The sequence below is a fragment of the Schistocerca americana genome, chromosome 7, assembly GCF_021461395.2.
Source record: "Schistocerca americana isolate TAMUIC-IGC-003095 chromosome 7, iqSchAmer2.1, whole genome shotgun sequence".
In the NCBI taxonomy this organism is placed as follows: domain Eukaryota; kingdom Metazoa; phylum Arthropoda; class Insecta; order Orthoptera; family Acrididae; genus Schistocerca; species Schistocerca americana.
Window position 1 is genome coordinate 513,403,764 of NC_060125.1, and position 13,949 is coordinate 513,417,712.

The 13,949-nt window shown below is 43.0% G+C and overlaps 1 protein-coding gene across 1 annotated transcript in view; it reads right to left on the bottom strand.

The window, feature by feature from the left end:
• Positions 1-2,806: 2,806 nt before the first annotated feature.
• LOC124621944 (D-aspartate oxidase) overlaps positions 2,807-13,949 on the bottom strand; it is an 85,586-nt gene continuing 74,443 nt past the window's right edge. Inside the window, exons 5-7 of the mRNA XM_047147458.1 lie at positions 13,848-13,915; positions 10,263-10,473; positions 2,807-4,965 (exon numbers count right to left, since the gene is read on the bottom strand). Of these exons, the coding sequence (XP_047003414.1) occupies positions 4,858-4,965; positions 10,263-10,473; positions 13,848-13,915 (387 nt within the window). The 3' untranslated portion in view covers positions 2,807-4,857. The remainder of the gene's footprint in view (positions 4,966-10,262; positions 10,474-13,847; positions 13,916-13,949) is intronic.

Here is a 13,949-nt window from a genome sequence, read left to right on the forward strand (position 1 = left end):
TCTCAACAGACGCTTCTCGTGACAGCCCCACACTGGCAACAGCTTTCTGTCGCTGTAAGTTAACTTTGGTATGATGTTCAATCACATCGTTTAGCTTCAGACTCATGCACATCGATTTCATACTGGTCGGATACATCTGACTTTGGCTGTGTTGTAAAAGAGCCGGCTTTGCGTGTCAGCTGCTACCCGTGCAAGGCTGCGACCCAAAGAGTGCTCACACTACATTCTCAGTCTCTGGCATAAACTCTTCAACAGATGCAGGTCTGTCGCCTTGATGATTCACCCTATGAAATCATCTTTTCTTTCTTTTTCTCTGTTCACCCTGTTTCTGACTAGATATATGTTCCTGTACTGCTTGCGTCATAACATCTGCAATACAACCACCAACAAATTCTTGTTCATTTCCTGTAGTACCTAACACAGCAACATCGTCTGTAGTTCAACTCTGCATGATGTAAAAATCACTTGCACTTCCTTTTTCCTGTCGAACTGGCCCAGACTCTCTGGTCTCAATACAACACCCATTACCATACAATGTGGCAGATATTGCTGCACTTAAATCATCCATGTTTCTATACCTACACTTAATCATTTTGGTACAGCCCACACTCATTCGGCAGAAGGGGCAGGATACCTAAGAAAATTACACTGAACACATTGGACGGGTTCTAGCCATAGAACTACCCCTAAACTGAGAGAATAGACTGATTGCTCCAGCCTCACAAAAGTAACTGTGCAGTTATGACGCTGTGTAACTCTTGACTCTATGTTCGTCACCGAAGCACAAACGCCAGCCGGAGTGGCCGAGAGGATCTAGGCGCTTCAGTCTGGAACCGCGTGACCACTACGCGCTACGGTCGCAGGTTCGAATCCTGCCTTGGGAATGGATGTGTGTGATGTCCTTAGGTTAGTTAGGTTTAAGTAGTCCTAAGTTCTAGGGGACTGATGACCTCAGATGTTAAGTCCCATAGTGCTCAGAGCCATTTGAACCATTTGAACCGAAGCACAAACAATAGTCTCGCTCACTTCACAACGAAGATATCGTGGGCTGCAGTTCAGATGTTGGGTGGTAGACTCTCCGCTGTCCACTGGTAGTGTTGTCAACTCTTCTGACAGCAGTCTGAAGAGTTCAGATGGCACTCGATGGGTTGAGCAGTGGAATGATGGGCCATTGGGCCCAGTGACACACTAGTGGACGATTGAAATGTTTCGTTCGACTTCAAATAGATACCACATCATTAGCAATGTGAGGCATACATGCCCTGGTCCAGCGACTCTGGCTGGCATCGGCTGAAGGTTGGCTGCTTCTGCCCCGGAAACAATACACGCGAAGGCACCCTGCACTGCTGACGCTGGACTGAGCTCGAGCTGGTGCCAGACAGGGTCGCCAGAGTGGGGTGGCGTTCTGCTACTTCTGATGCAATGGCGTTCCTCTGTGGGACAGTCACTCATGGCGGCTCAGGGCCACTTGCACCCACTGCAAAGGCGGATGGAGACTGCCGTACATGGGACATGACCCACAGCCCCTTGGCAGGAGTCTGCCAATGACGAATCTGCCTAAAAATTTACACCTATTTATGCGGCTCTGACACGCATTTGTTGCACCATTACCCATACCTCCGTCTCGTAGCTCGCAAGAATTTTGCCCTGGAATGGTAACATCGTTCTGCCTGCTTCAGCTGCTACCATTGTGTGGTATAGTTTCCACCAGCCAAAGGAGGTCCATCTCACAGTCCTTTCGCATATGTGATATTCTGACCCATACGTCACCATTGGACCACGGTTGCTACTGCCACACTCCATGGTGGCTTCCTCACAAGTTTAATCTGTGTAGCGACATTACAGTACTTGTGATCTTCGCTGCATCCATCAAAATCCCAAGTACACATAGTGTCAGGAATTGCATTTTGCTAGACACATGAAATGTTGCAAGAATCTTTGATCGACTCCTATGTCCCACGTTTCTCGTGTGCAGTGTTGTTAGTACAACATTTTAACTACAGTCCCTGACACTACTGTACATCACCCAATATATTTTTATTGAGTCATAATGTACAAAATTTTGTTTTCTATGCACTGCTATTTTTCAATTTCAGAAATAAAATGTGTTGTAGTCACATATAAAAAATGAAAATCTGCATCATGCTAGTAGATAAAATAATGTGAAAAGTGCTGGGACCTTGCTTAACTAATCTTAAGATGCAAGAATATCATGCACAAATAGAGAAGAACTACGCCTAGTACAGTAAGTGTTTTATGGACGTTGAATCCTTCATGTTGCAGCAGTGTCATCAAATTTTTAATGACGGCTAAAATATTTTACTATCACATATTGTGAGCTGTAAAATCTTAACATCTAGCATTGACTACTCCAGCAATTTCTATCGATACCATATATTTTATGTAAAGTAATTCAAATGGTTTATTTCTACACTTGCTACAAAAAAAGTTCTGTACATAAAAAATAACTAAATGACTGCACCACTGACATAATCGCTTCAGCGGTCGTATTCTCTTGAATCCTTATGCAGACAAATTCAGAATTTCAACATATTTATTTAAAATGTGTCAAATTAAGTTAAAATAGTTCTTAAGCGAAAAAATATTTCTTAAAATAAAATGTGACAATTCACTGTTTAGTAGTTCCACCATTAACATTAATCATAAGTATTCAGTTCATGTCGTTAGTGGAACCAAAGCAGTAGCTGTAAAAATAGGTTTCACAGCTAATTTTGTGAAGAATTCTAAAAGCATTATATGTACACTATCTGCCAGGTGAAAAATTTAAATGACCGTCCACTGTGCATAAAATGAAAATAAACCTTTAGTCATTGTAAATAGCTCAAAATATGCAGATACATACACAGAATGAAAACTGTTACAGTTAATGTTTCTTGGAAGCATCGAAATCAGATAGAGCAACAGTATGTAAAATATTTTTTTAAAGTTTCAAATTACCTCCATAAATTCTGTTTCAAATTCTACACTTGTCAACTATCACTATTAACAATGGGTGCAGTAGGTGGCCTATAAAAAAGAAGAGAGGGAGTTCCTCTTTACAAAAAAAAATTACCCTCATATAGCGGCGCATATAAAAAAATTAAATATCATTGTAGGCAGATCAGAAGTGAACCTTACTGTAACTTATGTGATGATATAACGTGCTTTCCTGATATAAGAAACTAGGAGGAAACTCTTTAAAGATAATAACTGTGTGCCAAAGTGGGGCTTGAACTCACATCGTTCTCCTTTGCAGGCAATGTTTCAGCGGTTGAACTATGCCGATACAGTTCACAGTAATGCTCAAAGCTTCATTTTGACAATCGCTGTACACTGCTTTAGACACTTAACAAAGGGTCTCCCGCAAACATTGATGGACTACGACAAATAGGAGAAAGGAGTAGATTGAATCTTTGAGGGATGCCTTGGTGCATGGCTGGATAGCTCAGCTGATACGAATATTTCTGCAAAAAAATCAGGGCTCTGAGTTATGTCCCCGTCTGGTATACAATTTCCATCTGTCAGGGATGGTTTCTTCGAAACGGTATGGTCGACTTCCTTCCCCATCCTTTCCTAATCCGATGGGACCGATGACCTCGCTGTTTGGTCCACTTCCCCAAACCAACCAACCAACCAACTGTCAGGAAGTTTCATTATAGGATACATTCCGTCACAGGGCGAATGATTCATTCTGAAAAGAGCAAACCTCTGTAGGTGCAAACTGAATTCTTCATACACAAGTAGACAATGGAGATCAACAGAACTTTTCGAAAATCTGTAGAAAATTACAAAGTAGAACAGAAAGTTCATTTCCACGTAAACAATAGTCCCGATTGAATTACTTCATTTGTTATATAACGTAATATTAATAATTTGGAGAATACTTTATGACACATTGGTGCCTTCTTCATTCACTGTTCATGTTGTGTATTAATGATGCGGTAAATAGTGTGAGTAGGAACATCAGGCTTTTTGCAGCCGATGTTATCTGTAGTACAGATATGTCTGATAAAAGCTACGCAAATATCCAGTGAGATCGTGATAAGACTTCAAAGTGGTTCAAAGACTGACAATGCACTTTAAATGTTCAGTCACGTAAATTTGTTCATTTCACAAAACTCTAGAACGTAGTATCCTGTGACTATAGTATCAGTGAGCCACATATGGTATCAGTCAAGTCATACAAATACCTTGGTGTGGTAACTTGCAGGAATATGAAATGGAATGATCACATAGACTTAGTCGTACGCAAAGTGGGTGGCAGACATCGGAGCATAGGTAGGAAACTAGGAAAATACAATCAGTCAACAACAAATTTCTTACAAAGCACCCTTGCAATTCATTTTAGGATACTGCTCAGGTGAGTTTGACCCATTCCATGTAGAACTATCCGGGATTAATGAATGTATACAATGAATGGCAGCACGAATAGGAGAGCATTCTGACAACCTGAACTGGCAGAGGGTTTATGAAAGATGCCAACTATCCTGCTGGAGCTGTCTCCTCTAGTTTCAAGAACCAGTATTAAGTGAGCAATCTAAGAATGTACTACACCCTGTACGTTTAGCTCTCGTAGGTGTCATTAAGATAAGATTAGACTAATTACAGCGCACACAGAGGAATTTAAGCAGTCATTCTTCCTCACTCGATTGTAAGAGGAAGAAACTTTAACATATTGTACAGTGGAGCGCAGCCTCTACCACACACTTCAAAGTGGTCGCTGTAGTCGCTGTAGGTGTTGACACAGTGTAGATGAAGGTGTAGAGGCAGTAATATTTTTCATGTAACGGCATTCTGGTTGACTGCACTGGAACTGGAACCCCTAGGAAAACCTCTAGCAGACGACGACGGTGCCCCTCAGAGCTTGCAGGCTGTCAGCTCCTGCTGCAGGAGGTCAACGGCGTGTCCAGCGCAGCCCCAGCTCAGAGTTATGCCTGCACCACCGTGCCCGTAGTTGTGCACCACCTGCAACGGAAGTAACAACAACGCTAAAGTTCAATAAATTGTACGTCTAGGCCACGCCTAGAACACCCCTCTGGGCCAACCACCTCAGTATCTAGCCTTCTCCAAAATTCTGAAGACCCCCTGACAATCCCTCCAGCCCCATCTCTACAACTTCACCTCTTTTTCAATCTTTTGGTGTTATATCAACCACAGCAGAATGAAGGGAACAATCGCCTTTAGTTTAAGATCACAGTACTCTGTCTTATGATCCACAATCATCCCATCCAGTGCAGTAACTGATGGAGATATCTTGGATTAGTTCACAGCTGCAAATTACACTTGCGACATCATCGGTTAAGCATCGATCAGTTTCCCAAACACGAATAATACAGGGTGTTACAAAAAGGTACGGCCAAACTTTCACGAAACATTCCTCACACACAAAGAAAGAAAATATGTTATGTGGACATGTGTCCGGAAACGCTTACTTTCCATGTTAAAGCTCATTTTACTACTTCTCTTCAAATCACATTAATCATGGAATGGAAACACACAGCAACAGAACGTACCAGCGTGACTTCAAACACTTTGTTACAGGAAATGTTCAAAATGTCCTCCGATAGCGAGGATACGTGCATCCACCCTCCGTCGCACGGAATCCCTGATGCGCTGATGCAGCCCTGGAGAATGGTGTATTGTATCACAGCCGTCCACAATACGAGCACGAAGAGTCTCTACATTTCGTACCGGGGTTGCGTAGACAAAAAGCTTTCAAATGCCCCCATAAATGAAAATCATGAGGGTTGTGGTCAGGAGAGCGTGGAGGCCACGGTATTGGTCCGCCTCTACCAATCCATCGGTCACCGAATCTGTTGTTGAGAAGCGTACGAACACTTCGACTGAAATGTGCAGGAGCTCCATCGTGCATGAACCACATGTTGTGTCGTACTTGTAAAGGCACATGTTGTAGCAGCACAGGTAGAGTATCCCGTATGAAATCATGGCGGTGAATCGAGGAAGTACAGTACATATTGACGAAACTAAAATGAGCTGTAACATGGAAATTAAGCGTTTCCGGACACATGTCCACATAACATCTTTTCTTTATTTGTCTGTGAGGAATGTTTCCTGAAAGTTTGGCCGTACCCTTTTGTAACACCCTGTATATGCTATATTAGAGCCACCTGCCATACGAACAGAACTTTAATCTGGCTCAGTCCCACACACCTCAACATATCTTTGATCTCTATAACCTCTAAATTACTCAATTTCTAACAGATCCCCGAACGTTAACGACACAGCCTCTTCAGTATCCACCTTCATAGTCCCACTAACATCATCAGTTTCTTCATCAAATTATTTTTTTTTTCATTAAGCACCTTGAACATCCTTGTACTTTCAACAACCTCGTAAAGAAATTTCTTTTTTTCTCAAACTCAGGATGAAAATCAGCAGTAAATCTTTGCTTCACAATCAGTTTCATTTTACACATTGACGCACGTCAGGTACCTGCACGTAAAAAATCAAAATGTGGCAAATATCTACCAAAGTCTGCAAAAATGTCTCGGTAAATAGTAAGTACTTACACTAAGATTAGCGTTACTATTTCTTTACATGTCCCACATATAATGTAATTTTTCGCTACGTCCTCGACATTTCTTCCCGTTCTATCCAGAAGCTGATTATCAAGCACAAGTAGATCGCCCATCACCTTGTCTTTGTCTTCAAGATCATCATACGACGAAACAAAAATCATACGAAGCAAATCTCGTTAAGCAGACTTTGTAGACAAAATCCAACAATGTACGTAATCGTTGATTGGATTTTAATATTTATTGCATTTCACCTGGTGTTTCATCCCATATTTCCGATTTCGTTTTTGCAGTGTGTAACGAGTCAGCCAAACAGAGGCTGCTCAACATGTCTTTGATGCGACACCCAGCGTCGATGAAAAGTGTCGGTTTGTATCCAATTATGAAAAAAATATTTTATAACCCAAAGAAAACCGTGTGAGTTGTCTCGCGGCGTTATTTTTTGTCTTCAACGCTCAACTTTCAATTTTACTGTTATGATAGAACTATTGCATTTTTATTCAAATGACAATCCAATGAGAGAGACACTGTTGTGTCCCCATGTACGCAGAAATCTGTTTTCCCATTCTTTATGTAGGAATGAAGAATTAAAGTTATTTTAGAAAGCGTCAAGCTTTTGCTATCGGGAAAGTGGTCACGGCAGATAGTGAGAGTTGAAGGAATTTTTACAAATAAAGCAGAAACAAACTATTTCCTTTTATTTGGTTACCCGAGAGTTGATGTTGAAGTTTTCAACCCGATGATGTCAGCTAGTTGCTTCCTCGATGACTACAAACAACGAAATTTGAAGCCTTAAATAGATCATCGCTGTTAAAAACGAAGTCACTTTTCGAGTAACAGACGGCCTATTGCAAGTTATCTATATTTTGATTTCTATAACTGCACAACATTCTTGAAGCTAACTTGGCAGCAAAATGAACAGAAATTTTTTGATTCTACATTATTTGTAAAAATTCCACTCGCTCATTATTGACTGCCAGGATGTATCCAGTACCAAGAGCCTGACAATGAAAGACTGACGTACACCGTCCAATAACTTTAAGTTTTTGATAAAACAGACTAAGAACCTGCTAATCACATAAGGGCACAACACTCTATCAACCGGCCAATTGAAGAATAGTGAGTCACGAAGAAGCTTCCAGTAATGGAAATAAAGAAATGAGCGTTGAAGTAGGAAAAATTATACCACTAAACAACTCTAAAGACTATTTCCGTTTACAATGGCAACAAAACCTTATAAGGTTTACATTGGCTGGTTTTCGATATCACAAAGCCTCCACGGAGCTTTGCCTCTCAGGCTAGTCGCCAACTACAAGCGACTACGCACGACTATGAGAACAAGCCATTACGACTGCAGTCGCACGACCTATTCCAGTAAGAACAATGTTATGGAACGCGTCCTTCTTAACAACACGGGCACTGCAATAACGTGTTTAGCGATTTGGTAGATGATGTTTCTCCGCTTTTCCTGTATGCGGTAGAAAAATTCAGTAGCCGGCTGCTATGGCCGAGCGGTTCTAGGCACTTCAGTCCGGAACTGCGAGTCTGCTACGGTCGCAGGTTCGAATCCTGCCTCGGGCATGGATGTGTGTGATGTCCTTAAGTTAAAGTAGTTCTAAGTTCTAGGGGACTGATGGCCTCAGATGTTAAGTCCCATAGTGCTCAGAGCCATTTGAACCAAAAATTCAGTACGGTGCCTCTCAAAACACCAAACACTGTGGCTACCTCGGTTACAGAAGCACCCACCACACGAGCGTCAATTCGCTCGCGTTCGAATTCAATTATGTCCGACGTAATGCACTCAAAACTACACAAAACTCTGTTCTGACCTTGACTGACGCTTGTAACGTATTGAGGACATTGCACAGATGTCGTTCTTGGTCAAATACAATGCCGCAACATGTAGGCTTGGCTAGCATCTGCGTTTATATTCAAGTATGCGTTTCTCGCAGTGTTTCCATATTTTTATTCAACCCTTGTGTTTCTACTTCTTGGATATATTGTGGAAGATCATTCATATGTAACAACAGTGGGTCTAGTGTCGATCCCTGTGGCACAGCTATAATACTTATTCCCCATTCTGAAGATTCTGTTTCATTATGTACACTCCCCGAGTTTCTCAATGCAACACTCTGCACCCAAGTGTTTCTTGAGTTTGCAATGGTGCAAAACATCACTTGTGATTATAAGTCTATAAAGAGAACTGTCCAGTACACAGATTGTACTCCAAGCACTAGTTGCTGTCTAGGGGTTGGAGCGGGAGCGACTGCACCAAGACAGATGCGCACTGCAGCGTGTTTGGGACTTCCTGAGTATATAGCACACATTTTGATCATTGGTCGAGTCAGACGTTGAGTCTCAAGCCATATGTGCTCCCTGGCCGTAATCTCACCCACTGAATCAGCAGGGTTGTGCAATACAGTGCAGGGGTATCCTGTGCATACAGTACTCACATTGTGAGTCTCAAGCATCAGTTGCCACTTGCACCCACGCTCTGGGCTGACAGGAGTATGTGACAGGACATCCTTTGTGTGTAGTACTCACTTTGAACGCTGAACAGGCTAGTCCTTAACCCAAGCCACATGTGACACCAAGCTGTCCAAAAGACCAGAGGACCAGTGGGATGGCACACTGTTGTAAGTTTGTGACACCGTGTGTCTGTAACACTCACCTTGAAGACTGGCACCAGGCACCAAACCACATGAGTCATTTAGTAGCTTGAGGCCCTGTTTGCTGCGGCACTCGAGGTGTGTACTGCGTGCATCTGGGTCTTCCTTTGTATGCAGTACACACTTTGCATACTGAGCTGAGCAGTTGCTGGTCCTCAATCAGCAACTACCTCCTGGAGTGCGCACTCTATCATGATTGACACATTCTGTGCAAGTGCGTGCGTGTGTGTGTGTGTGTGTGTGTGTTTTTGTGTGTGTGTGTGTGTGTGTGTGTGTGTGTGTGTGTGTGTGTGTGTGTGTGTTTCTTTGATACTCACCTTGAGTGTTGAATCAGGCAGAGGTTTAGACACAAAGTGTATGCATTACAATCAGGCTGCATATCCTTCCATTGTATCAGCATGGATGCATGATGCAGCAAGTTTAGATTACTCATATTGAGTGATGGGCCAAGCAGGCAGTTGCATCAAGCTGCACAAACCTCCTGGGAGTTTATGGCCCCATCAATTGGACCAGCAAGGATACATACCACAGCGCATTTGGCACATCCTGTGTCTGTAGGTGTTGCCTTGAGCATTGGGCGAGTAGGCACTGTGCTTCAAGTCACAGTTTCTGGTAGGCCACAGCCTCATCCACTGGACCAAAAGGAGCAGATGCCACAGCGGCTTTGAGACTTGCTTTGTGCATGGTGCTCACCTTGAGCTCGAGCTGGACAGGCGCTGAGCCTCAAGCTTCACAGGTACCTGGCAGGAGACAGCGCCATCCACAAGACCAGCAGGGGTGTGTTTCAGACGTTCTATGTTCACAGTACCCGCCTTGAACGCTGAGCTGTGCAGGTGCTGAGCCTCAAGCCACACATGGCAACTGGCAGCCCTCAGCCCCTTCTATTGGACCATCAGGGGATGAGCTACAGTGCTTTTTGGATATGCTATGAGCATAGGACTCACATTGAGCACTGAGCCAGGTGCGCGCTGAGTCTCAAGCCACATACGGCATCTTAGGGCCCTCAGCCCTCTGCATTGGACCAGCAGGTGTATGAGCCACAGTGCGTAGTACTCACCTTGAGCGCTGAGCCGGGCAGGCGCTGAGCCTCGAGACGCACTCGGCGCCTGGCGGGTCTCAGCCCTGCCCACTGGACGAGCAGGGGTGCACTCCGCAGCGCAGGCAGCAGTCTCGCGCAGCCACCCAGCACGTGCTCTGAGTCCTCTGGCCGCACATCGCACTCCCAGTCTCTGTGCTGGCTAGTGCCGCCCAGCACCACCGAGTCTATGCTGCAACGGCCACAAGGCAACTCAGTTATCTGTCCACTCGAACGTGCCTCAATCACGCTTAATAGAAAACAGCTTGTCTATACCGAAATGTAGCTAGGTTTGCTACTCAGATGACTATTTAATACGCAGATCATCTACATCTAAACTTACGGTCTGTATGCTACTGAGCAGTCTGTGGTGGAGGATACCTTGTACAACAGTGTCATTTCTTTGTCCTATTTTTGTTACCGCGCTCCTCCCCCTTCTCCTTCACTACCATGATTTTCAGTCCACAGGCTGCAAGAGGAATGATTCTCAGTACAGCTGCTTCTCAGGCCCTCTCTCTTTAATTTTATTATCGCTGTCCTCGTATCCTTGCCCTTGACGTACTTTGACGTCAGCTTCTGCAGAGGATTGTTCCTTCAGCACGGACGACACAAGTGTTATAATTCCTGTTTGCTCTGTTCGTCATCGAGACAAAGAAAACAGTGTGCTCACCATTAAGACAGATGTAGAGAAATTACGGGCAAAATTTAAGTTGATTGTAAAACGTGGTCTGGAGAATTACGTGGATAAGGGATGGAGAAGACTCATTATGGTTTAATAACGAAATTCATAAGATCCTGAGGAAGCAGAGGTTATTGCACTCTAGGTTCAAAAGGGTACTCCCAAATGGCTACAAGCGAAGGTTAGTAGAGATTCGTGCGTCTGTGAAAAGGTCAATGCGCGAAGAAAACAACTGCACCGTCGCACCTTAGCGAAAGATCTGGCAGAGAACCCAAGAGAATTGTAGTCGTACGTAAAATCGCTAAGCGGGTCTAAGGCTTCCATTTAGTCCCATGTTGACCAGTCTGGTGTGGCAGCCGAAGTTTTCAATTTCAAAAATGGTTCAAATGGCTCTGAGCACTATGGGACTCAACATCTTAGGTCATAAGTCCCCTAGAACTTAGAACTACTTAAACTTAACTAACCTAAGGACATCACACACACCCATGCCCGAGGCAGGATTCGAACCTGCGACCGTAGCAGTCCCGCGGTTCCGGACTGCAGCGCCAGAACCGCACGGCCACCGCGGCCGGCTTTAAACTTCACATTCAAGAAACCGTTCACTCAGGAGAACAAGAACCGTACAAACATACGGTCATTTGACCATCGAACAGATTCCTGTATGGACGACGTAGAAATAAGCATAAAGATTTGAAAACAAATAAATCATCACGTCCGGATGGAATCCCAATTCGATTTTACAAGGAGCACTCTACGGCATTGGTCCCTTACGTAGCTTGCATTTACCGTTAATTTCTCGCCCAGCAAAAAGTCCCAAGCGTCTGGAAAAAAGCGCAGGCGACTGCAGTTTATAACAAAGGTAAAAGATCAGAGCCGCAGAATTACTGACCAATATCCCTAACTTTTGTTTGGTGCAGAATCCTTGAACACATTCTCAGTTGAAGCTGAGAAGCTTATGTCCACGAATCAGCATGGTTCTATACAGCATTGCTCGTGCGAAACTCAGCTTGCCCTTTTCTCACTTGACATGCTGAGAACTGTGGATGAAGGTCAACAGACAGATTTCAAATTTTTAGATTTCCAGAAAGCACTTGACACGGAGCCCCATTGCAGGCTATTAACGAAGGTACGAGCATATGGAATAAGTTCACAGATATGTGAGTGGCTCGAAGACTTCTTAAGTAATAGAACCCAGTATGTTGTCCTCGACGGTCGACGGCGAGTGTTCATCAGAGACAAGGATATCGTCAAGAGAGCCCCAGGGACGTGTGACAGGACCGCTGTTGTTCTCTATGTACATGAATGATTTGGCGGACAGGGTGGGCAGCAGTCTGCTGACTGACCTCTCCTCACCAAACATCTCATGCTCTCGTGACTAGTTGTAAAGGCGGTGTGTGCAGGCGCTTCGTCTTTCTGAAAATATCCATACAGCCGTTCATCATCCGTGATCTGATTCATATGTGATTAAACAGTTTCTGGACATGCCTGTCAGCATTAATAGCTTGATGAAATTATCGTGTTATGATGCTTGCACTAAATATTGCGCACCATACACCAACCTCGAGGTTGAGCAAAGGCTCTTCAAATTACTGATGGGGATTTTTTTATGCATAATGGTGCAGATTCTTTTTGTACAATAACAGTGATAGACTGAACCAGGCATCATCTGAAGAGGAACTGAGGACCCAAAAGTCCTGATTCCACTTCACTCATAAACCACAATCGAACTCAACTTTGGCTTCTTATGTAATGGCTAGGCCACTGCCCTGATTGATAATATATTACAAAAAGAGATAATGAGTGAAATTATACGACGTACATGAACCAGACAGAGGTTACTAAAACTGGTGCACTATTCAACAATCCCAAAAATTCAGATAAGCTCGCAAAGAAGTTGGAAGTCTCGCAAACTAAAGACCTGCATTTTCTAATGTCAAAAAAGTATAAAAAATGTCATTTAATAGTAAAGACAAACTGCAACACTTGGCTCAGACCGGTGCGTAGAAAATCACATGCAAACATTTGGAAAAGTATATGTTGGACATGAGGGAAGAGCTGTGCGAGTCAGATTACATGAACGTGGCAGAAACTGGAAGCTCAGACAAAGATTCAAGCTTTACCGGTCGTCTTTCACCTGAAAACCTCCCACACGAATGCAGTTTGTGAAGTTTCACATTCCGTTAAGAGAAGCAGAAAGGTGACTTTTTCTTTTCTCCCCTCTGTTAAATCAGGTTTTCGTTGTACAAATATTACATTAAAAGTTTAAATTCAGCATGATTTTCCATCTGTTGTTAAAAGTATCTGCACATTAAAAAACTTTCATTTTTCCTTTTTTAATTATATTTAACTATTTTTCGTGACATAAAAATGTAGTCCATTTAAAGTAAACATCTACATGTCATTATTTTTGTATCTTCTACATAAATAATGTCTGTGTAAGTAGCGCGTAGTTTTATCTGTGTTAGCGGTATTAATTTGTTACCTGTCGACGGCTTAAGAAACTGAAAGGAGGTTACTAGTGAAATAAACGAAATTTTGCAGAACATTATCAAATATTCCCTATTTAATATTTTTATCACGTGCTGTCAAACACCAACGGAAAATTCAATTAAAGTTACAAAAAAATTCAGAAAACACTTGAAGACCGTGTCTACATTCAACCGTACACGTATTAGGTAGAACATCTGGAAAATCAGTTAGCAATAGACACCTACTACATGTTTTTCTTCCGGCACCATTTTTCACGGGTACGCAAAAGCGCAAAGTTAAAACAGCATAACTACATATGAAACACTGAACGGAACACACGTACATTAAGCCAAGAAGTACAAAAATGTACCAACCGGTATAAACAACCCAAATACTTCTAAATACAGACTAACACTTACTTTGGTATTACGTAGTTCCCACCGCTAAACTCTTCCAAAAAGACGTGCTTGATCCAAGGTGCATAAACCTGAAATATGAGACCACAAATTAAATCTTATTAT